General features: G+C 38.2%; 1 protein-coding gene across 3 annotated transcripts in view; it reads left to right on the plus strand.

The window, feature by feature from the left end:
• Window positions 1-26001, plus strand: part of ABCA13 (ATP binding cassette subfamily A member 13) — a 199311-nt gene that overhangs the window by 167589 nt on the left and 5721 nt on the right. For all 3 annotated transcript variants that reach the window (XM_040588024.1, XM_040588022.1, XM_040588023.1), the window contains exons 56-58: window positions 7217-7351; window positions 9982-10085; window positions 12709-12801. In XM_040588024.1, the coding sequence (XP_040443958.1) occupies window positions 7217-7351; window positions 9982-10085; window positions 12709-12801 (332 nt within the window). The remainder of the gene's footprint in view (window positions 1-7216; window positions 7352-9981; window positions 10086-12708; window positions 12802-26001) is intronic.

Consider the following 26001-nt stretch of genomic DNA (forward strand, 5'->3'; position numbering starts at 1 on the left):
CTAAACATGGTTTTTAAACTTTTCTGTCTTCTTATTTTCGTAAGAAAATGCATATGCCCAAATGGTACACCGTGTACTATAAATGAAACAGTTTTTAAGACACCCTAAGAAGAGTGGAGATTTCAGAAGAATCTGAATGGTAGAAGTACATAGTTTTAATTAAATTTCAAGGGACTCGCTTATATAACATTGGGTCATATACATACAGTGTTACTCTCACCAAGCCCTCTCCAGAGCGTAGACTAAGCATACTGCCCATTTGTGAATAAGCTAAAGCACATAAACCCTGGTGAATGGTGGTCCTCTTAGAAAGAAACTGAGTAGGAATGAGCCTAAGAAGGGCTTCTCTACAATTAAAATAATTGCATCAGCCTTATTGAAAGAGTTACTTTTGTAACTGACTTGAAATTGCCAAGAGCAGTGTCTTTGAGTGAGAGCTGAGTAGGGCTTTTAGTCCTGTGCCACCTTTCTGACTCTGATTAGCAGACTCTTAGCTATTTTATTTTAATACTCACAGGTGTGAGGAAAAGCTGTTCAGGTGGCACTGGCAGACACCTTCTTTCTGATAATACCTCACCTGCAGACAACTGGAGATGATAGCTTTAAGCAGTGCGAACTGATCTGTGCGTTATAACAGGCTGTTAATGCTTTAATCTTACACTCTGCGCAAACCCTGTCAACACCAGTAGTAGAGGAGACTCTGTGTGTGTGTGTGTGCACACGTGCCTGTGAATCCCGCTGTCACTGCTTGATTTGTGACTCCTTCAGGTCATTTAGCCTCCCAGAAGCAACTGCTTGGCGGGGTAAGGAGCCAGATCAGGAGCTGTGTGGAACCTTGAGAATGGAGAGAGATCTGTGGTGTGCTTATGGACCTGGATTTCATAAGTAAATTGCCCCATGCAGCACTGAGCTTTTCTCAGGTGCCTGGGAACTTTTCCAGATTGCGATGATCAGGACGATACCAGCAGATCTCTGTGCTGTGCCTGCAGGGTGTCTCTCTGCATGTGCATATGTAAATGAATGCTACTGCAAATGCAGCCTCATGTCTGTATTTGGTGAGAAGCAACAAGGGTAACCTGGCTTCATATACCTTCTCAGTAGGTAATGTGAGAATAGTGCTCTCTGCGAAGTATCTGGCATTCATAAACCCCATTTCAGATGCAGCAGTCTTTAGGAATAATTGGTGTACCTAAAAGCTTTCACTTTATGTTCAGATCCAGCTATTCTGTGGGCAATTAGCACACAGCTACTGGAATGGCAGTTTTCAAACCCATTTGGGGAGCAGTTCCTCACACAGTGTGGTAATTCACGTACGGGCCCTGCTTCAAGTGGGTCAAGATCAATTATGCGTTATTTAGAAGTGACTTAACATTACTACGGTGCACTAGGAGAAGACAGATGTTAGTCTTCTGGTTATCCTGAACCTTAGATGATCTAGGTGTAGACTCTAGACTATTCTTTACAGGCAGCCTTCTGTGCCTCAGTTTCACAAGTGATATAGAGACCGTTCTTCCTTCCATTGTCTTAATTTTTTGTCTGCAAAGATTGCAAAGCAGACTTTGTTGCCATATGTTTGTGATCAAGGCATCAAAGGGCTCCTGCAAATAATATTTAACTACTCTGGTTTACCTTCATCAAAAACTGAAATGCAGCTATCTCAGAGGAAAACAAATATTTTTGTTAGCAGGCCCTTCTGACTGTGTGCCACTGCTGTGAAGTGTTGAACAGCTGCTGTGTTTCAACTCAGAAATGGCTGGTGCCTGGAGAAAGTGTGCATTTTAGTTGCCTATAAAGAAAATAAGGCCTGGGAATGCTTTGGAATAGCCAGCTGTATGAAAATGTAAGCTGTTATTTTCTCATTCCCTCCTGCCTATGATATGGTGCTCCAAGCCTGCCTCTGAATGTTTACCAGTCAGTGTTTCTGCTAATGTGCATGCACACATATATATTCTAGAGTACATGGTTTTGATGTGGAAAGAAACATACATTCAATTTGTTTTTTAATAAATTAGTAAACAGGCAGGCGACTTACAGGATGTGTTGCTGCTAAAGTTATGTATTGAAGCACTAACTTCAAGGATCAAATCCTTTGCTAGACAGATATATCAGCAGCAGGAGTTAAGTGCCTGACATAAAGCTGAGTGCACTTAATGTTCCAAAACAGTAATTAACTGAATGGGAAAGGAGGAGAAAAATGGGTCATTTGCTATCAATGTTAAGCTTCATGTAACATGAAGTTTTGCTTTACTTCCCAAATTAGCTCTGAAAGTTTCTTTTTACTGCAAAACTGGAAAAGTTAGAGTAGAGCTTTTGGGCTATTTAGACAGCTACTAATTTAACTTAGTATTTTTAATTCTTATTATTATTTATTTAATATATTGAGTTTTAATATCTAAATTTGTTCCAGAAGACAGGATACACTTTGTTAAAAAATGTAGGATATTAACACAACATTAAATGACATCTCTCATTTGCATTAAAACTTGTGTTGCAAACCTCAAAACAAGCTTCATCAGGCCTTCAGAGGCAACTTCTGTAAGAATGTCAGCATGATTTCTCTTTATGTTAACTCTCTAGGAACATTTTTGCACTTACTCTGGAATCTCATTGACTTCCTTACATGTTATATTCTGTAGCTGCTGGAAAAGGAATTTGTAAATTCATTTATTCTTTGTGTGTTTGCTTTTTTTGGACTTCGAGCAGAATTAGTGTGTACAGTTTTATAAGATTCTGGGATAAAGGACTATTTTCCCCTGGAAGTTCGACCATGAGTATATGCTTTCCTAGTGTAAGAAATCTAATAATTTCGAGTTTACTCTGATGCAGAATGAATACTGTTTGGTGTGGAATTGATGAATTATTGTTACTCTAGGATGTTCAATCTACACTGCAGTCACTCACTCAGAACCCGACACTACGAATGACTATTTTGGAAGTGTATAGTTATTTTTCAGATGACTCTAGAATTCATCCCATGTTTTTCATTTGTACTAGGTATGATACTAATTTTCAGTATTTGGTTTGGTTTGCTTTATAAGGATATGTACAAAAAAAAAATACCAAGAAGTTATAAATTGTATTTATTTTGTCAGAAATGATGCACAGATCAGTACATTGATGTATACAACCTGTCAAGTCAGGATGGACATGCTACCGCATTTCTAGTCTTCTATTAGATTAAGTCTTCACTAACTCCAGGTTTTTGTGGAACACATACTAACTGATGACTCTCAGTACTACTTAATTTTTTACTGGCGTATTAATGGTAAATTTCAGAGAGAGTGAAAAATCATTAGTGGCTACATGATTAGCATCACTTACTGCTTTTCAGTGGGGTGGATGCGCCTTTCAGTTCCCTGATGGATAGAGGACACCATGAATACTTTATTAATGCAATATTTAGCACAAATAAAAATGTTTGCAAAAATTCAAGTTACCTTACTGCCTCTTCTGCAATGGATATAGTCTTTAGGAAATCCACAAAGTATTGAAAGATTTGGTGTAGACTTTACAGATTGAAGGGTTTATTCCAATGACTGTTCCAAACCTAGAGGAACTAGTCCCAGTTAATCTGCGAAAAAGAACTTTTGCTAAAGATGTTAGATTTGATGAAGGAAAAGTAAACATATTTAAGGAATACTGGAAAATAGGGAAATCGTTAGTTGATAGATGTAAATCTGTTATAATCTGGATGGGGGTAGGGGAGAGGAGGAAAGAGTTTAAATACATAACTACAGCCATGACTATAGGTAAAACATATTTATTGTTCAAGTGCATTCAAAATATATATTTTTGTGTATAATGGAGTCTTTTAACTTGGCCTCAATGTTACAAGCTTGCTAAATAAATTGATGTATCTTCTCACTCTTCACTGCTGAAAGCAATTGAAACCAGAAATAGAACATCATGATGAATTTGACAAGAAGGGAGAGAAGGTGCTTGTGTATATATCTCATATGCACTAAAGGAATGAAACCATTAGAATTGTAAATCTCTTGCATAATTGCATGTATCTGTTTGAAGATTTGTCACATGTTCCATTCTGAATTTAATTTAAAGCAGTTTAAGAGGGTTTTTCATTTTTACTTTATAGCATACTATGATACAAGCCACAAGGTACCACTGGTTATACAGATAAATGAAGTTATAATGGAGATGTGCAGGCTCCTCCACAATATGCCTAATACATAATATTTATAATTTCATTCAAATGACTGTGTTGCTGTTTAGGGCATACTGATGAAATTAAGACTTATTACTGGAAGTCTTATTATATACATTAAAGAAAAGAGAGAAAGTTTTGGGGTCATCTCTTGAAAGAAGAATGAACTCTATCTTATATTTGCTGAAGCATGCTCTGCAGAGCTCCTTTGAAATGAAAGGATTGAGTAGGATAGCAGGAATAGATTTTCTAGTTGCAGCTGGGAAACCATTAGGAGTAAGAAAGCTGGCTAATCCTTCTGCCTTTATGTTGCTGATGTGATTCAACTCCAAATCTGGTCTAATTTGATACGTTTTGCTCCGAAGAAGCATATCTAGATATCAAGCCAGACTGCAGCGTGTACTGCAATGATCTGCAAGGTTTATCTTGGAAGCTCTATACAGTCTGAGCAGCAGCAAAGTGGGTACTATGAAATGATTCTTAACCCTCTCTTTCTACTTTAAGTAAATCTTGTCTTGCAAAATTCCCATAGCAGAGGACTTGCCAGGCTTTCTCTAGTAGTACAAAACAGGAGATGGCGTGGTCATGAGTATGTGTGCACTGAATGCTTGAATACATACCAGATAGTTGCAAGGATTCTATGCTTGAATTGCAAATCTGGCAAAGTCGATTCTTTTTAATGTTGCTCCCTACAAAGAACATTGTGTTCATACCTGATACTTCATTGAGTCTCCTTGGGGACTTAGCTTGAATGTTTTTTCTTTTCTCTCTGGGACTGTTCCTTGGCTTTCTAAATTCTTCCCTGTGAGGCATTCATTGCCCCTTTCAAAGAAAGGCATTTTTCTGATTTAGACTAAAGTTTTGATAACATTTCAAAGCAGTGATAGAAATAGTGGTTCTGGCCATAGCTAAAGGATGGTGATTATTATATTTCAGCTGTGATATGTAGTCCTCTTTTTCTTGTTGTTTAGTAACCCTTGAAGCCTGTTGTAGTTTTGCAATATGTGTTAATTTTGGTGTAAACAAGAGATCACAATGGCGATCTTTCACTTTCTGGTTTTATTTTTTTATGAGCTTTTCTGTGCAATTTTCTGTATATTGTTGATGGATTTGTAGGAGGATAATATTGTCACTAATATGCATGCCTTCCCAGTGGTAGTAAAGTCAAGTCAGTTTAGTATAGTGGATAAACTGTCTACTATATGCTTTAGAGGTGTTCGCTTTACAGGCTATTTCAGTGTATAATGAGACCTATGTTTGTTAGTTAAAAATAAGAAACCAACCAACCAACCAAACACCCCCCTCCCCAAAAAAACAAACAAACAAACAAACAAACAAAACCCCAAACCCCAAGAAGCTCGGCTATTATATCTCAGAATATAGCTTAGATGCTTGACCATTTCTAAAGCCACAGATTGTTTGAATCTGCAGCATTTCTACAGATATATAGCAATAGTTTATTTCGTTCAAACAAAAGTAAACCACTGTGAATTAACTCTAAAATAGCAGATTTTAGCTTTTCAGTATAAAATTACTTGTGGGTGGTTTACTTTTTATTTTTTTTAACTATCTGCATCTACTGTAGTCAGAGCAATATTTATAAATTGTAGCTTTTATCTAAGAACATGCATTGCTGTCAGGCTATACATTAACATATACTGAATGCAAGCGACTATTAGTACCAGTGCCAGGATCCACACTAGAATACTGCAGATTCTCACCACTGCAGCATTATTCTTGCTTACAGACAACTTGCTCTCTCAGAGTTGTCTCCTGTTTTTGTACATAGCACTGAAAAATCTTGCTAAAAGGGTCATGAATATCTTGATAAAACTTTCTTATAAAAATATTACTATGCTTATGGCAGTTTATTTGAAATGGATGGTGAATATTAATTCACAATATAGTTTATGATATATTTTTTCTATTAGATTTTCTGAATTAATTGTAGGCTGTCCCTCTGATTGACTTACCCTTCCAGTCAACCTTTCTTTTTGCTGAAGGTAGTGCAGAGGCAGCAAAAGGAAAGCACTATACTGCTGAGGATGTTCTGGCTGTTGATCTCAGACTATAGAGCACCACACAACTACTTGTTTTACAAGAATCTCCTGGCTGTAGTACATCCAGGTTGAAGACATACTGACTCTATTACAAATTAAATCACCCTTTGATGATACAGCCACCCAGCAGCATGCCACTAAACACCTGCTGCTTTGCAGGGTGCACCTGGCAGCGGTGATTAGAAAATTTGCTCCCATCATGTTTGTGCATGATGCAAAAAAGCATGATTGTGTCCATCATGTTTTTGCATGAGGACTCCCTGGGTGGTCCAGCAGTGATAACTGATGGAGGTCGAGCAAGGCTCTTGCTACATTAAAAATTCTCTAGTACCAGTATTTGAGGGAGCCTTGTACATTGGGACTGTCTCTGACAGGTAAAGAAAGGCCATAGAGGACAGCGTGAACATTGTCTCAGGTATGCTCATGTCCCTGCCCTGCTTACTCAGATCACACATACTTATTTAAGCAATTACAACCAAATCAGCTAGGGTCAACTTTCTCCTCTCAGTTGTTAGAAAAGTACATGAATTTAAGCCTAAATTACCTTGTGTGTTTAAGAAGCTCTAAATCCTTGACCTGCGACTTGCTTTTCTGTCATTTCCATCTTTTTTGTGGCTGATACAGAATTTTGTCTCCTGAATTTTCAGTTACTAAGATGTTCGATCAAATAAATACTGGAGAATTAGAAATGAGGAACATTGTAGATCACTGACCCATCGACGCAAAATGAATGCAAATGACTGTTACAAGCAATGACAAAGCCAAATTACATATATAAGAAAATACTTATCCTTTGTGGAGAACTAAGGAGTCCCAGAGCAGATTTTTCTATGTGTCTAGGATTCAAAAGTAATAGTATGCAACAAATAGGGGTAAATAAGGAAACAATATGTACATTTGCTTAATATGCATGAACAGAGTATTCTTTCAACCTAAGCACAAGCATTACCTGATTTGGCTCATCTTTGCTGGCCTTCATATTTTTGAACCACAGGTTGCAGAGGACCTTGTTAACCAGTTACACTTCAACACCCATGCTGACCAACTGGTGAGAACATACAGTGCTGGCACAAAGAGGAAGCTCTCTACTGCTGTGGCTTTAGTTGGTAAACCTCAAATACTTTTACTGGTGAGTAGAGGTAATACTGTGCCTATGATAAATGGGTTATTTTGAATTTTGCTGTCTTGTATGTTGCTCTAAAGAAAATCAGGTAATTTTCTGATCAGTCAGGGAGTAATTGATACATGGATGTACAACTGTCCTCTTCTGCTGTATGAACACTCCTTATTTTATTCTCCAGTGCTCACAAAGATAGAAAGTGAAGTTGTAAGTTGTTTTTCCTTTCCTTTTTTTTTTTCTTTATTTTTTGGTCCTAAACACACAAACCCACATTTGTAGCATCCCATAGCCCAGGGGTCCTCAAACTGTTTAACCAGGGGGCCGGCGTGCAGATGAAGTGGCAGGCAGCCATCTGCGGCTGCTTGGTTTCCCCCCTAACCAGTTTGAGGACCCCTGACATAGCCCAAATGTATACGCAATTTTTTTAAAGATTTCCTTACTCAGAAGAAGAAAAAAAATTAATCCAAAATATATTAATGCTTTATATATTTTATACTTTGTATATAACATGAAAAAATATAAATGTTCTACTGGCTTCCTTAAGAAGGAAAATTCTAATTTTAATTAGTAATTTGGAGCTGGTGTTATTAATTATTGACCAATCTTTTTCAGGAAGGATATTCATATTCCTTGCCATGTCATGTTTCATAAATCTGGCTAGTTCTTATATTTTTGTTGGATTCACAAACCACACAACCAAACTAATACTCCTGAATGATATTAATTTAAATTATTTATCACAAGTTGTTTTGGTGCTTGCATCTTACTGTTCATTTAAGCCTGAAACTGGCCTTTCCAGTTTAAACAATGCCTTTTGTATTGAAGATCAGGGTATTACAAAGCTTTGGGAACTGCATCATTATGACACTGCATTCTCTTTCTTATCATTACCTATTGTTTTACCAGAGAAGATTGGACATCCCTTTCTTAAGACTTGTCCGGGAAGAGCTAAACCAGTTCAGTAGTGGAATAAACCTTTCAAAACTGTCAGAGGGAGGGAATCAGATTCCCAGAGCTGGGGTGGAAGCTAGTGCTTCCAAGAAGAGATAGGAAACTAAGTAGAACCAAATTAAACTGGTGTTCTCACATGGTTCATGTTTCAGAAGATCAGACACATTTTGTTTCTTCTAACTTCCTATCATTGCTTCATTTCTGAGTTGAATTATTTTATTTACATTTTATGCTTAAACTGACCCTGGTTCAGTTAGTAAAAGGAGGAGATAATCTTAAATCAGTGCTTTCCCAATCTTAGAAAATGCTCCAACTGTTTCTAATGCCTCTATGACAGCATGCTACTGCAAGTATCCATTTCAGCCTACTTCTTGCTGCAGGGCACAGACTATTGCGTATGTAGTGACAAGATGAAAGAAAAATATCTAAACATGTTAAATGCTTTAAAACATTTGGCTGGCTTTAGAAAGCTAGCAGATTTTAAAGAGTTATTCAGTATTTTAAAAGGCACTCTTTTTTTGTCTGCAAGCAAACACACCAATATAAACCACTGAATCTGCTACTAGATTACATCCAAGATCATAAATATAAATTTAAGTAATAGCATGAGCTGCTTTATTTTTATTGCTTTTTATGTTTTCTTTGTTAGCTGTGCACAAATAAAGGCTATTGAAATTATTTCTCTTTCACATCTTCCATTGGTAGCTAAACACCAAAACTGCCATCAAACTGGATGTTTTGTTTGCTTTGTTTCTTCAGAATTTTGCTTCCAGGTTTCAGCTGGGATTCCTTGCTGCCGATACATTGGCTAAGGCAATACAACACTAACAGATGCTGATAACTCTCATGAAATTCCATTGTATAAAAAGCAACTGGAAGAGTTTTCTCCTCCCTAGTAATGTAGTGACAGAGATGTACTTTTGGCAATCAGATATCCTTCCTTCTGCTTCCATGAGTAGGTGAAGTCAAAATTTGATTTAGTGAGGACAGCAGGATTAGGTAGGAAGGGGAAAATAAGTTTTTGTAGCTGCACTTCTTTCTCCATGAAAGCCATCCAAGTGGGAAATGGGTTTGCCAGACAGTTTGCATTGAGCAGCACTGATTGGGTTATTATCTAATCCTGTGGATTCTCCCCACTGTGGGTTGGAGTTTTCCTCAAAGGGACTCTGGGAGTAACTGCTGGAGGATGTTGACTCCAAACATATGATCTGCCTGTCCACATCTTGCTATGGGATGGGCAGTGCAGGCAGCCAGGAGTTACACAACTTCTCCACTTGTTTGTGCTCGTGGCAGATGTGCACGCAGGGGGAAAACAGGCACCAAACCCTCCCAGAAAGTAAGGAAAAACACCCACAATTCTCTCCTATTCAAAAAGGTATATGTGTATATATGTTATTATTAAGCACATATATGTATATTTATGAATAACATAGTTTAATATTGAATTATATAATATATAAAAATATTATTTCTATGCAAAATTAATTAAAAGTGCCTTCTATAAATTTAGAAATTAAACTATAGTGTTAAAGCAAAAAAGTGATCATGGTGTCTTTAAAGTGGCCTCCTGAAAAAGTAACTTTTTTGAGAAAAATATATTACTTTATTGTGCATTTTGTTAATTCTTCGTGCTGGGCTGGAGCTGCTATTCCCGTGCTGCTCTGTCATCATTTTCATTTTTCTTATAGGATGAGCCCAGCTCTGGGATGGATCCCTGCTCTAAACGCTACCTTTGGAAAACCATCCTGAAGGAAGTTCAGGATGGCTGTGCAGCTGTACTGACATCCCACAGGTAAGACCTTTATCTAAGCAACCAGAATATTCCTGTTCTTTCTTCTCACCTGCTGTCAACTGAGAGCAGAAGAGCATATTCTGAAGGCATGCTCACCCTGGTATCATATGTGAAATATGTCTTGGTATTTTATGCAGTTCCTTCCTGCTCATGAAAATTGAACCTGTGTAAATTCTAAATATTTTTTATATTCAGTTTTTAAGGATTAGAATGTGGCTGAAGGAGGCTGCAGTCACAGAAGAAATGATGCAATGAATTTTTCCTTTTCTGTGCTCTTTATAATCAATGTTTCAGTGTCTCTTCTTGCTTGGAACACCAGCTTATCCTTTTGTCACTGTTCACTTTACAAATCCTTAAAAATGGAGGTGAGAGTGAAAAGCCCTCTTCTAATTTTATTAAGGATTCTGTTTTGCATCTGTGTATGAAAAGAGTATGCCATGGCATCCTAAAGACAGATACCTCAGGTAATCTTTGTATGCACTACTGGAAACAGTAGAGTGACCCTCGTCCTCTTAGAAGAGTCTATCCACATTAGTTATCTTGTCAATTCTCTGATATGGCCATTGGTGTATCAGTTTAATGGAGAAAACATACTGTTTTGTAAAATCTACAGTAAAATGGAATGAATAAAAAGTTTCCCTTAAGGAATATAGTATAGTATATATAATTATACATAAAATGGCTTTAAATGATGCCCAGAGAGGACAGAACTCATCAATCAAAACAGCAATGTAATATTTTGGCCAAATGAGTCTTGAAGCATAGATGAATCAATAAAAGAACCCAGCAAAACTTCCCTCAGTCTCTTCTAGATATTGCTAAATTTTTTCAGAGGTTCTCAAAATGTATTTGTTGTCTCTGTACATGTGCTCAATTATTGATGGAAAAATGTTCTCAAAAGTTTCTAGTATTCTGTTTATGAAAGCTGAACCTTGAAAATTACATATCTGTATTTGACCCCCAAGTGCTTACCAGCTCACTCATTTAGGGAATGCAAGTTATGCATTGTGAATTGACTGATTTTTGGTAAACTGTGTGCTTTGACTTTTCAGTCCAGATAAGAACCCTTAGTTGTCAAACATCACCTGAACAGAAGAGACCTGTCGTCTCACTACTAATATGCTCTAAACAAACAAACAAACAAAATCCATCAAATTGTTACTAAGTACTCATTTAGCTACTACAAATTAATGACTGGAAGCAGATATGAGTACAGTGATAGTATACACATTTCATTTCTAATTAAGCCATTGTGTGCTAGGGCGGAGGAAGGAGAAGTTATTTTATACTACTTACACTATCTGCTGAAGGCCAGATTGGAGATTTATTTGAGATTCTTTCAAAGACTACTTGTATAAGTAAAGAGATTTTTCTTACAAAGTGAATCTTCATGCATATCAGCAAATAAGTGCATAATGTATAGAGATGATTTCCTGTGTAAAACTTAGTTTTGGATGTCTATCATACTTAATTCTCAGAGAAAAAGCTTTTTTTTTTGAGAAACTGAGGACTGAGATTATATTAACTGTTCATACAGGCCTAAATTTGTGTTATTTTGCCACAGCTGGGGAGTGTTATACCTAGGGGAGCATTATGACTTACTGCACCCCAAGGAAACTCGGCTAACTTCCTGATTTTTGGGAAGATGTGTTAGCAAGCCCTCTCCCCATCTCTCTTAAATGTAGTGTTTTGGCTGTTCACACCATTTTCCTGTCCTGTTTTAAGGAAATTGTTCCTAGGAGGGTACTTAGTTGCCATGCTTGTTCAGTAAAAGCACTTTAATTTGATCAGGCACATGGCTGAGGTACACAAGACAGCTCTTGTTTAGCTATCTCAGAAAGGTTGGGGAGCGCATGCAGTGAATTGCAGGAACATCAAATGACTTTGACTCCTCTTTGAAATGATGGATTTGTCCTGACTGGTATCCTATGTCAAAAGTGATGCTTTGGAAGAACTGCTCACACAATTCTGTATAATATGTAGAATGGCAGCCCATCTGCCCTAAGCTTTACATATCAAAGTTATTATTTATTATCTGAAGCAGTAGTTATTATTTATTTTCTGAAGCAATTGCATCTAACAGGATCGTGCTTTTCTATTCAGCTGCATTTCCATGTCCTAAATTCCATTTAGACTGTAGTGTTTTGTACGTTCTTCTATCCTGCAGGCTATAGGTAACTACTTTCTAAGTATATGTACTATGCAAGAGGCAAGCTGAACAAACTTACCTCATTCTTCTCCCTCTATCCTTCAGCTCAGAATGACCACAAACAGATAGTACAGGGAATAACAGAGTTCATGGCTCTCACAGTTACATTTCTGAGATATGTGCCTGCAGGAATAAAACCTTTGTGACCAGAATTCTCCAATTGGTTCTGGAATAAAAACATAAATTCCATTTTAGGGCTCTCTTTTCTACCTGTCATGTGGTAGTAACCTTTGGTATGTACTGATTAGGGTTACAATTTGGACTGTTGCTTTTAAAATGAAAGGTCTTGTGTACTCATTTTTGCAGTTGTCCAGATTCCTTCCACTTTAATTAAAGTTAGGTATAAATAATGTTCTCTGTTTTCAGTATTATTCTTTTAATTCTTTTTTTTCCCCCCACCACTTGATTTTGTAGTATGGAAGAATGTGAAGCCCTCTGCACACGGCTTGCTATTATGGTCAATGGAAGTTTCAAGTGTCTTGGTTCTCCCCAACACATTAAAAACAGGTATTATATGTCAATATCAATCCTTTTGTAGCTACATTCAATCTAAGAGCTGGCTATACAGTTTAATAGTGCCAAGGCATAAATACTTACAACTGCTAAGCACATCTTTCTTTCCCTGCCATCACTGAAGTTAAAAAAAAAGCCAATTAGGATTTCTTAGCAAGCTAAACTGACATATGGCATTCCTAAAATGCTTTGTAGTCTGCACTAGTAATTGAAAGAGACAGATCTGTGTCTAAAATGAAGCACTTCTGCACTCAACCTGAGAAAACAGTATGAGGATTCAACATGCTGAGATGAAATACACTTGGGTACCTTGTGAGGATATCTTGTAGCAGGAAGAAACACTTTTGAACCATCTCTGTTTCCTACTGAATTCACTGGCAACTGCGGATATTTATGCTGTGTTTTCTGCATCCTTTTCATGGTGAGCATGAGAGACTGTTCTGCTTGAACTTTGCTCTCCAGTTAATTTAATGTGTTAATGAGGATGTTTATTTAGAGGATGGTCTCAAATCACAATAAAGGAAACAGGATCAGAAGCTGTGGGGAAAGTTGCTACAACTTATAGCTAGATCATTTACATTCATAGTAAGTAGAATTCTTATGACACCCAGACAGTCAGCTGTATAAAGTGGTGCAGCTCATTTACAAGCAGCAAAGCTACACTGCTTTGTATTAGCTCGGCATTCAGCACTAAGTGCAGAAGCATTTGACAATGTAAGCAAGCTGTATAGAAATGTTTTGGAATTGCTGTCTGCCATCGTTATAGGCCAGAATTTATCCATGTCTCAACTTCTTGTCCCTTGAGGGGACTTTTGGCTTTCTGTCCTTCCTTTTGGGTAGAACTGTAGGCCCTTGTTTGACAGCTACATTAGCATGATTGGCCCGATTCACATTTACTTTAAGCTTTGCTTTCTCCTTCCAAGTTTTTTTCAAGAAAAACTTTAAGCTAGAGACCTTAAAAACTGGGTGGTGAAAAAAGTCTGAGCCTTCTTTTCATGTTTGCATACCTTTCAGAGAGTATCTTCTTCAATTTCTGGAGGCATGAGAAGTCAACGGCTCTTCAGCAGTTTCTGGTTCTTTTCAGTCTAGCTCTTTGTCTTTGCCATCCTCTCTTATTCCCAAATTTCATAGCAAAATGTGGCCTGTTGTCCCACTAGCTGGAGTACTTTAGCAGAAGTGCAGGCACCCTGTGGTGAGTTGACCCTGGCTGGATGCCAGGTGCCCACCAAAGCCATCCTATCACTCCCCTCTTCAGCTGGGCAAGTTCGGGAGAAAATGAGACGGAAAAAGGCCCTCATCAGTCAACATAAAGGGAATTTAATAAAGCAATGGCAAAGGTTGTGTGTGGAAGCAAAGGATGCTATTCTCTACTTCCCATCTGCAGGAGATGTTTGACCGCTTCCTGGGAAGCAGGGCTTCAGTATGCGTAGCGGTTGCTCTGGAAGACAAATGTTGTAAATAATGAATGTTCTCCTTTCCTCCTTTTTTCTGTGAGCTTTTATCGCTGAACAGATGTCATATGGTATGGAATATCCCTTTGATCAGTTTGGGTCAGTTGTGCCAGCTGTGTTCCTTCCCAAGATCTTGCCCAGCCCCAACCTACTGGTGATTTGGGGAATGTTGGAGAGACAGCCTTGATGCTGTGCGAGCACTGCTCAGCAGCAGCCATAACACTGCTGTGTTAACCAACACTTTTCTAGCTGCCAATACAAGGCACCAGCACTATGAGGGCTGCTATGGGGAAAATTAACTCCATCTGAGCCAGACACAATACCCACCCTTTAGTCCTTTTGTAGTAAGAGAGACAGATATCTGTAGAGGACTGTGCACACCTCAGACAGGCAAAACTGCTTTTTGAAGATGTGTGTCTCTCCTAATAAGGAAAAATGGTATTAGGCACTTCAGCTGAGTGCATAAAGTTAGCTGGAATAAATGCGGTTCTCCCCTTTTAATGTTTCAAATCCTTTGAAGTGCATCTCTGTCTTCTCAAGCTTGACCTTGAGAGGGCAAAATCAGACATTCCACAAATACTAGCTTCACCTTTATCTTCTCAGTGACTTTGTCATTGTTTTGCCACTCCTGATGTTTCCTTTAACAGCACCTTTTCATCCACCTTCTTAGGAAGCAAAACATCATAAGCATACTCATAAGTATGCACCATATTCATATAAATAGGACAGTTATTTTTCAGTTTGCTGCACTGTCTCTGTAGATACACCTCTTTCAGATCACAGTAAGCAGATCAATGCAGAAGACAACTATTTGACACACTACAAGGATCTTCAAATTATTTGTAAAGATCTCAAGACATTCACAGAATAGCCATTCAGGAGTCAAGGCTATATGAGCACCGCTTTTAAATTCTCCAAAGCAAGGCCATGATAAGAATGTTTGGCAATCATATTAATAACAATTAATTGATTAAAATAATTATAATGTTAAAAAACACACCTTCTCTACAGTAAGAATATTTCATACTATCAGTAGGTTTGTGTTCCTTGTATCGCCATGACGGTTCTTTAATGTATGTCAGTGGCATTCATGTGGGATTATATGTGTGCTGGATACAGATATGGCTGAGGCTTTCCACAGAAACCACGTACCTGAAGCTCCACTAAGGTTTTTTTCATTTAAGGAAGAACTAAAATCCCTTTAACTCCTAGCTTATTGATTGATTTAGTCTCCAAATTTTCCACAGTTATTGTTCAGGAACCTATTGAATTTTTCTAAAACTTTAGAACCTTTTATTATGAAAAAAATAGCCACTAGCTTTATCAAAGAATTTAATTAAAAGCATGCAATTGTCTGAATTTGCTCTGACTGCCAAATTCATTTTCTTTGCTTCTGGGAGCAAAGCCACTGTAGAGAGCACAGTCGGAAAACCTCATATATATACACACTTTTTTTTGGTGTTTCTTTGTTTTGTTTTGTTTTTTTTTACATTAAGTATACAGTAAAGATATTCCATGCTTTCTTTGGAAAACCTTTGCTAAGTGCTGGGCAGAAGCCAAAGAAATTCCCTGTACTATTATTTTGTTGCTTACTCTAGCTTCCCAACTTCCATCCAATACTTGCCAATACAGTACGCTATCATAAATCCCAGGCTACCACACACCTAATAAATAAAGTAATTGTTAGGAGATTAAAAACTCGGTACCTCTGTGTAATTCATATTCCAAACTTCTTTGAAGACCATTTCCAGATACACTACCATGTATCTTATAGAGGATTTCTGCATCTATATGAGACGGGAAAGGAGAACAGAAGCAGGATTATTTTACTTGTTACTTCAAAGAAAACCAACGTAATAATTAAACTTTAAATGATTTTAATATTTTCATTTTCTCACTTTCCACTCCATCGTAAGCATCCTGAAAAATTTTGAGGACTTGAAAAAGGAGTCAGTTACTCCTTCCATCCTGTTTTCCTTCCCTCCCTGTGATTTAATAGCCTTATTCTCACTGCCATACAGAGCAAAACATTGCTCCTTCTAACATGATAGACCGTAAGTATTTCTAAATCTACTATTATGAAACACCTACCAGCAGAACACTTTCCTTAACAAACGCCTCCACTGATATGGTCACTAGTCTGTTCTATTTTTGAGTGTGTTCCTGCAATTAGCTCTGCCTCGTGTATTTGTCCCTGGCACCATCCCCTTACATTTTGTTTAACAAAACTGTTCCATGAAGCAATGTAAATGAAGGAAAGTATAAGAAAAACTGATTTTGCTGATTCTGATTTAATCTAAATTACTCGTACCATAAAAATTGGTTTTTAATGGTGTGTTCACACACTAGCTATGTGTGTGAACAAATTATGCTAGTAATATACATATTTATATTAACAGGCAAGAATGGTACCAAAATAAATTAATGGAGGCAATAGTCGTAGATTATAATGGGTTTTCTGTTAGATTTTACAGCTTTTTTTTATTTGCTCTTATTTATAAGTAGCTCTTGGTATCCTTTAATCTGTCTTCAATTTGTTTCTACAAATCAAATTGAACAAATTTTAAAATCAAGTGACCTGATCCAGCTTTGAACTTTGGAAGAAAGAAAGAAATCTAAACTGTATGAACACTTAAACCAAAGAAAACATTCATACAGTTTTTATTTATGATAGAATGAGTCCTGTATTGTAAGAAATAACAGAAGAAGCATATTTTGATATTACATGCAATTACATTTGCATGTCTCAAGAATTGTTTTCTTCTTTTAAATGCAGCTACATCCACTAAAATGACATTTTTTCTTCCGTGGCTGGCCATTTTGTCTGTCTTGATGGAAATAATCAGAATTGTTTTATTTGTTTTTCCTTTAGTACCGTTCCATCCTGTAGTCTAAATTATGATCACCTTTTGTATAGATGTGTGATGCAGGCTTAATGGTTCTTCCTTGGGGCCATGTTAAATTTCCTTCTTTGCTGTGGTGGGAAGTTTCAAGTTTCAGCTTTCTCCTCACTACACTTTCAGCCCTTGGCAGATGTGAAACACCATAATCTTGGACTGAATACAGCTTTGTCAGATGGTGGTACAAAATTTTGCTATGAAGGGTATCAGTGAGCTCCAGGAAGATGCTAATGTGAAACATAAAAGCTTCATAGGGATATAAAAAATGACGCTGCTTCTAATGTGTGGGACTTGATTCATTTTTCCAGCTCTTGTGCAAGCCTGTTAAAAAACACTCATCCAAAAATGTCTTCTCACTACAAATGTAGGTGTTTGGGTTTCTGCTCCCAACTGTTGAGCCCTGACTATATTTATCTATGTTTAAACAGACTTAAAGTGCCCTCAAATGTTTCTCAGTAGCATAATAAGTGTTGGACTTCTTTGAAAGGCTTTTGAAGCAGGTGGCAAATTTCTTAATAATGCCAAGAAAGGTGTTAGCTGGAAAGAGCAAACTGAAGGGCAATTTCCAAAAAGTTAGCATCTTAGTTCTAGATGTAGTTTGTATGAGATAAATGTGTTAGCAGTTGTGCCCGTTAAAACCTAATTTCAGATGACTCCTGCCAACTGAGTCAATTACTCTAAATTGTGAATGGATTGCATTTAAATGCTCTCTCCAGTACTCTCCATTATGCTTAATGTTTTTTTAAAAATTCACAGAAGCATTTCCATGTTAGATACAGCTGGCCAATTCTCTGGGAACAACATTTTGAATACTATCCTTCATTCTAGGGCCATCTGGACAGATTTCTTATAGCTGAAAAACCCATACCAATTTGTCAAGTGCTGGACACACATCAAATTTTTTCTCAAATTTTATCAGCAAGCCATCTGATTAAATTACTCAACAATTAATCCATTTGTTATAGCAGCATTAGAATGGAAAATGTGTTAGCAAGATATTTACACTTTACTTTTTTTTAAAAGGTTGATTGAGAATATTTTATTGCTTTTTTCAAACTGATACATGTAGATTTCTAAATGGAAAAGAGAGGATTAAATTTAAAGATCTCATCAATATTTCAGCCTTTAGTGAACTGACACATACACTAGCAGTAAGTTTCTTACATAGCATAAAATATGGAAGTGATATAATTTTTATTCCTGTTGATTAGAAAACAAATTCCTTTTGTACATGAAAATTGTATTAAGGCAGTGGATGTGTATTCATGCAATGCATCTATTAGTTTATCTTTATAGAGGAAAGCTTGAAGAAAAGAGTTCTTAGAACTTTAAAAATACACAGATTGAGAATTCAGAAATGAGCAATGTCTTTGCACTCTCATAAAACTTTGTGCAACATTAATTCAGCCCTACTGTGTATGTGCATTGCAATACTTTTTTAATCTCTGTTTTCCACAGGACATTGCATTATATCTGTATACTTTTTCACTCCATGAGCAGCAGATAATTAAGATTTCATATTCTCCTTTTTCCTTAGTATGTGATATATACTGGTTTTACTAGACATTTTTCAAATCTATCTCTAAATACAGTATTATCAGCATTCATTGGAGAAGGGCTTCATAAATATCAACATCTATGTTTTCCACAATACTTCTGGTAAGCTGGATTTGAAATAATTATTCCCATTTTATGGAAGAGTAGCTGAAGCATGATTCTAAAGTTAAAAGGATTTGGGTAGTCAATCTGAGCAGCTAAGGCTAAATAATTTCCATTTGTTTGACATTGCGTTCGAAGTATAATGTCTGTTAAATGCAGCTGTAGCTGTTTTTCTGAAAGTACTACAAATTCATTCTGCAAATTGGAGCCCTAGGTCTCAAGGTAGGACCTTAACAAGACAGGAAAGCAGTAGTGAAAATCGTTTGAGTTACCACAGTTCACACAAGTATACTGGTGTGGAAGGGTAGGATTCGATTCCCCAGGGCTGTACCAGAAACATGAAACACGCTCTTCCCTTTTCTCATCAATCTGCTAAACTGTTTGCAGATGACACCAAGTTGTGGGGGGAGTGCTGATCTGCTTGAGGGCAGGAAGGCTCTGCAGGGGGATCTGGACAGGCTGGACCGATGGGCTGAGGCCAGTTGTATGAGGTTCAACAGGGAGAAGTGCCAGGTCCTGCACTTGGGTGACAACAACCTCATGCAGCCCTACAGGCTTGGGGAAGAGTGGCTGGAAAGCTGCCTGGAGGAAAAGGCCCTGGGGGTGCTGGCTGACAGCCGGCTGAACATGAGCCAGCAGTGTGCCCAGGTGGCCAAGAAGGCCAGCAGCACCCTGGCTTGTATCTGTAACAGTGTGGCCAGCAGGACAGGGGAAGGGATTGTGCCCCTGTACCTGGCACTGGTGAGGCCACACCTGGAATACTGTGTTCAGTTTTGGGCCTCTCACTGTAAGAGGGGCATGGAGGTGCTGGAGCATTTCCAGGGAAGGGTAATGAAGCTGGTGAAGGGTCTGGAGAACGTCTTCTGAGAGGCGGCTGAGGGAAATGTGTTTGTTTAGCCTAGAGAGAACACTCAGCGGTGACCTTATTGCTTTCTACAACTGCCTGAAAGGTTGTAGGCAGGTAAAGGTAGGTCTCTTCTCCCAGGCAACAAGTGACAGGAGAAGAGGAAACAGCCTCAAGTTGTGCCAGAGAAGGTTTCAATTGGATATTAGGAAAAATTTCTTTACTGAAGGGGTGGTCAAGCATTGGAACAGGCTGCCCAGGGAGGTACTGGAATCGCCATCCCTGGAGGTGTTTAAAAAACATAGATGTGGTGCTCAGGGACATGGTTTAGTGATGGACTTCGCAGTCCTGGGTTAGCGGTTGGACTTGATGACCTCAAAGGTCTTTTCCCACCTAAATGATTCTGTGATTCTATGATCTTCTAGATGTTGTAGTAAATAAGGTTACTTATCTGAGTAGGTACCTCCAAAATATCTTTAAGACGTTCATGATAGGGATTTCATTAACAGATGCTATGTGATGATGCTATTAAAGCTTATTACATAATGCAAAAATACCAGTTATTTTAATTTTATTTTCATAGCTGGTCTCCATTCTAGCACTTTTTAACATGAGAATTTAGCCTTGAAGTGTTGACAAGGCTTTTTTTGTAGACATTTCAGAATGTAACATCCTGATTATTTATTTTTTTAAACTAACTTTAAAAAAACAGTAGGCCAGAAATTAGTAATGCCAACATAATGATAAAGTTACTTCCTCCTGGTTTTTCATTCTTGATGCCCAGAAGTTGCAGAAAGAATTTTGGTTCTTTGTAGGCTGTGCCATCAGTCTTGCGTAGAATTACAGTGCTGCCGTTCCTGTTTCTCTGGGATTGTAATATATAAATAATACAAAAGTAACAGATCTCTGATACTTGTATGTATGTGCAGGCATACAAGCTTGTATACAGACAGATTTGTGTGTGCACATGTATAAAAAAATAACAAGATTTTTGGAGGGGTTTACCACATATTTGCAAATTGTGCTCAAGCACTTAAATGCCTTCACGCAGAGAGCTAGGCAAAGTTGTACCCTGCATTGCTCATAAACTGAGGCTGTCACTGTTATGGCAATGATATTGAATACAGAAATTAACTTTACATGGCTTTTTATGAAAGCCTGGAGTGTCTGTAAATGAATAGTTCAGGTACAATATACTTGAACAAGTGTTACTTGTTGTATTAGTAACTGTTTTCATGTTTCTGTTCTTACTCTGGAAAAATCGTAATCAATTAAAAAATGATGAAACGAAATCTTTGAATAGTATATGGAAGACAGATTTTATAATTTATTTGTTATGTATGTTTAGATCTAATCAAGTTTATCTGTTCAGCAAGACTGAGATTGTTCTGAATAACTGCAAAAGGAATTCACATTTTGCAAGTGATAGTATATTTGCATTGCTCTGTTTTTTTTTTAAAAAAATGCTAGAACCCAATGATTTCAGATTTAATAACCTTTTTTCCTTCCTAGATATTGTCTTTACTGCCACTTAATAGATGAAATATTTAAATTTATTTTCTGATTTAAAATTATATTAAACTGTGATGTGTTTTTTTTAATATTTTAATTTCTTTTTTTTTTTTTAACATTGAAAAGTGTTTTGTTTTCAATGTTGTTTAAGTTTTGTTCTTTTTGTATATTGTACTTGTGTCTAGGGCTGTAAGGGGAATGACCTGACTGTATCCCATGCCTCAGCAATCATACTGGAATAACTGTTAGCTTGTCTAGATAAGAGCTATTCACTTAAGGAAAGTAGAACCGTATGTCTGCAAATGGGTATAAACCAAAGCAGAGGGGCAAACAGCACAGTAACAAATTATTCCCGCGCTTTGATTTCTGGCATCTATTCTAAAAAATGCAGTTCCTTGCAGACATTGTGTCAATGTCTCTTTATTATTTTTTATTTTGTTACCCAATAATGTCATTTTGGAGTCATCTTTTGATCAAACATGAAGTATGCACATTATATTTCTCCCAGTAAACTTTCTGGGAGCTGTAATTTTTTGATGTTCGCACAACATTCTCCAGGAAATATAATCTTTGATTAGTGGGGAAAAAAAACCCAAAACGTATGGATGATTAGAAACTTTTCTTACTTATCAAGGTTTAGGAAATAGGGCCATGTTCTTGATTTGCTGAGGTTACATTCAGCAGTTTTGATTGGGGGAGAAAAGAGATGTTAAATGGGCTTTTGGAAGAGTGTGGTTCAATGAACTGGTCATTTGGGACTGTTCTGTAAATTAAAACAGTGCTTTCTAGGTTTGGTTTTGTTTATTTGCAGACAAGCAAACTGTTAAGTGTTTTAAATTAAAAAACAGATTTATTTTTTTCTTTTTAAAGCAAATAGAAGTCTGCTAATAGTGTACTTGCTTTTTCACCCCTCAATGAAAACCGGATTTCATGGGTCAAGCTTCAAAACACACTTGGTCAGTATCTCTAGGGACCCCTTGTGACCAGCCAAGTGTTGGCTCAGCTGTGTGGCCACAAGGCATTGCGCTTCACCAGCTTCTCTTTTCCCAGTTCAAACCTCTGAACAAGGACCTGTGAGGAACAGGCAGGAAGGTATCATTGAGTTGTTAGTATTACTTGCTTTACCTCAAGTGGCAACCCCTCTGCTTGGTATTTATGAGAATTTTCAGCCTTTGGGCAACTAAATCCACTTCCATTCCCATTGCAAGGCTAGAAAGACCACCAGGAAAGCAGCCAGGGGACTTCCTTATCAGCACAGATCTGGACACAGTTTATTCCCATGTGTGACTGCAGTTTTAGACACAGATCTGAAGTAGTTTTATATTACCTTTGTACTGCTGGCCATGTGGCTATGGAACCGTATCATGTGCTGCAAAACCCTTCTGAGAACTGAGGAACCATTCGGGCCATTAGCCCAGGCTAATGACCTCGTTGTGATATTTATACTGAAAGAGTTGTGAGGTCAGGGCAAAGAACGGTCTAGCACAGTATCCTCTCTCTGACAGCAGCCAGAAGGGAAAAGTACAGAAACGAGATAAGCACATAAAGTTACTTTTCCACATTATTCAACCACCCTTCAGCAATTTGTTGCTTAGAGGCTTACTAAGCCAGAGGTGGGTGGTCTTAGTGGATTTCCTCCCCCCTCCTGAATTTCTCAAATCCTTTATTCAACTCACGTCCAGCTCTGGCATCCAGCACATCCTGTGTCAATGAGGTGTACAGCTTCCCCATGTGCTGTAAGGAAAATTACTTCCTTTTACTGATTTTGCATTACCTCCCTATAGTTTAATTGTATGCCCCCTGTTCTTGCATGAGAAACATAGGAGAATGAAGAATCTTGCCTTACATTCCTTAGGCCAGTCACGGTTCTGGGCTCTGTAAAAAACACCTTTCTACCACCTTGTCATCTTTCTTCAATGCTGAAAAGTTGTAGCCTATGTAATAATTCCTGATACAGGAACGGTTCCATTCCTTGTCACCGTTTTACGTTCCTTTTGTTCCCTTGTTATTTGAGCTGCTCAGCTAGCTTCAGGACCTATGTAGTTAAAGGTGTGGAGTTCTTGGGCGTGATTGTAGTCCTTGCTAAGCTCATGCTTCTGAAGATGCTCCTGCTGTTAATACTCAAGTTAATTAGTTTACAATCAGTCTGGGAATTTATATTTTAGTTTCAGTCTCATGGTGACATTTTAGTAAGTAAAGCACTCAATAAGTAATACTCCCTGAAACACTAATGAGGTGAAAGTCAAGCTTGAGCAACTAGTTTGAGGGAAAAGAGGAAGGATATGAGGAAAAATATTTTTTTGTCAGAATATGTGTTTTCGTGTGTGTGTATACCCCAACAGAAATGCAGGTGTTTTTAACTAATGTGGTAGAAATTAGCAGCAGAATATATTTTTGTTGAATATTTTTTAAGAGATAGTGATTCTTTTGCAGCAGATGGCTACTGAACAGGTGTGCTGGCTCAACTTATGCCATTTTAATGATAATGGTTCCCTCCTTAGGTCTTGAACTATCAGGTGCTAAAGGTTTGATCCTAACAGCGCTAATCAAACCAGATTGTGCTTTTCTCTCTAATTCCACTTTGGGTTTCTGAATTAATTATATTGTCTGAATCGGAGAGGGAAACAGAGTGAAAAAAATGGTCAACTCAATTTCCACTGCCTCAGTTCACTACTGAAAGCAGCTTGCTGATTATAGCAAGGGGAAATGCTTATTGCTGATCAGCTTACTCTATACAGGGAGCTCTTGTACTAAAATGAATTATAAAATGAAGGTATAGAAGCATCATAATTTGACTAGCCAAAAGACAAAAATCTTTTACAGCTTCTTATTTGTACCATGCTGGTGTTTATGCAGTTCACAATTTAGAATTAAATCAAAGTTACACAGACTTATCTGTGTTTTCTGATCAGAATTTCGATTCATTTTCTTTGGAAACTTCATTGCATACAACAATTTCATTTTATAAGACTGTTTAACATCTCCATAAGCCAGCATTTTTCAAACTGTAATTCAATGGTGGCTGTGTAGAGATACCAGAAAACTTATCAGAATCAATGATCTCTTGTAAAACGTTGCCTCAGGTTGGCTGCCAACTAAATTGAACACCCTTGTTAACTTTATCTGTCTTTGTCACATCTTTTTTTATTGTCAAATGTATTTTCTTCAGGGAAGATGCTATGCATTTAAAACATTTAATTAGAGATGTCTTATGTGTTAGTAAATCATCGTAAATCAAATCAGCCACCCACTGCTTTGGATTCCACCTTATCCTGGATCCCTTTGGCGTAACTGTTCATCTATCAGGTCACACTGCCCACTGAATATTTGGTACCCTGCAGCACAGACCCATAGGACTTAATTCAAGTAACATCCTTCAGGAACCAAGACATGGGACACTGCCATCAGGAATGTTTCTTCTTACTCTGTTTTAAGCAGTTCAGTGGTTGCATTTGACTTCAACAATAAAGTAACTTAAAAACACCAAGCAAAAACTAAAAAAAACTACAATAATTTATTTGTAATGCAGCTTTTCTATACAGTGCAATTTTTTATGCAGAAGCTGCCAGTGTCATACCTAAAGTGTAGGCAACTATGGTTTCATTCTACACAAAGTCATGCACAAGTCTATGGGGCCAGACAGAATCCACCTGAAGGTATTGAGGGAGCTGGCAGAGCAGCTCACCAAGCCGCTCTCCATTATTATCAACAGTCCTGGCAAACTGGAGAGGTCCCAGAAGACTGGAGGTTAGCCAATGTGATGCCCATCTACAAGAAGGGCAGGAAGAAGGATCCGGAGAAATACAGGCCTGTCAGCCTGACCCTGGTGCCAGGGAAGGTTATGGAGCAGATCATCCTGAGCGCCATCACATGTCATGTGCAGGACAACTGGGGGATGAGGCTCAGCCAGCATGGGTTTGTGAAAGGCAGGTCCTGCTTGACAAACCTGATCTCCTTTTGCAAGAAGGTGACCTACCTAGTGGATGAAGGAAAGGCTGTGGATTTTGTCTGCCTCAACCTTAGTAAAACCTTTGACAGTGTCTCTGATAGCCTTTTCCTGGAGAAACTGGCCGCTCATGGCTTGGATGGTTGTGCTCTACGCTGTGTTAAAAGCTGGCTGAGCTCAAAGAGTGGTGGTGAATGGAGTTACATCTGGCTGGTGGCTGGTCACAAATGATGTTCCCAGGGCTCAGTACTGGGGCCAGTCCTGTTTAGTATCTTTGTCAATGATCTAGATGAGGGGATTGAGTGCACCCTCAGTAACTTTGCAGATGACACCAAGTTGTGGGGTGAGTGCTGATCTGCTTGAGCATAGAAAGGCTCTGGAGGGGGTCTGGATGGGCTGGACCAATGGGCCAAGGCAATAGTATGAGGTTCAACAGGGAGAAGTGCCGGGTCCTGCACTTGGGTCACAACAACCCCAGGCAATGTTACAGGTTTGGGGAAGAGTGGCTGGAAAGCTGCCTGGAGGAAAAGGCCCTGGGGGTGCTGGTTGACAGCCGGCTGAACATGAGCCAGCAGTGTGCCCAGGTGGCCAAGAAGGCCAACAGCACCCTGGCTGGTATCTGAAACAGTGTGGCCAGCAGGACAGGGGAAGGGATTGTGCCCCTGTACCTGGCACTGGTGAGGTGGCATCTGGAATACTGTGTTCAGTTTTGGGCCCCTCACTGCAAGAGGGACGTAGAGGTGCTGAAGCGTTTCCAGGGAAGGGCAATGAGGCTGGTGAAGGATCTACAAAATGTGTCTTATGAGGAGCAGCTGAGGGAATTGGGGTGGTTTAACTTGGAGAGGAGGACACTCAGAGGGGGCCTTATTGCTTTCTACAACT

Source organism: Falco naumanni, chromosome 3, assembly GCF_017639655.2.
Source record: "Falco naumanni isolate bFalNau1 chromosome 3, bFalNau1.pat, whole genome shotgun sequence".
NCBI classification, from domain to species: Eukaryota; Metazoa; Chordata; class Aves; order Falconiformes; family Falconidae; genus Falco; species Falco naumanni.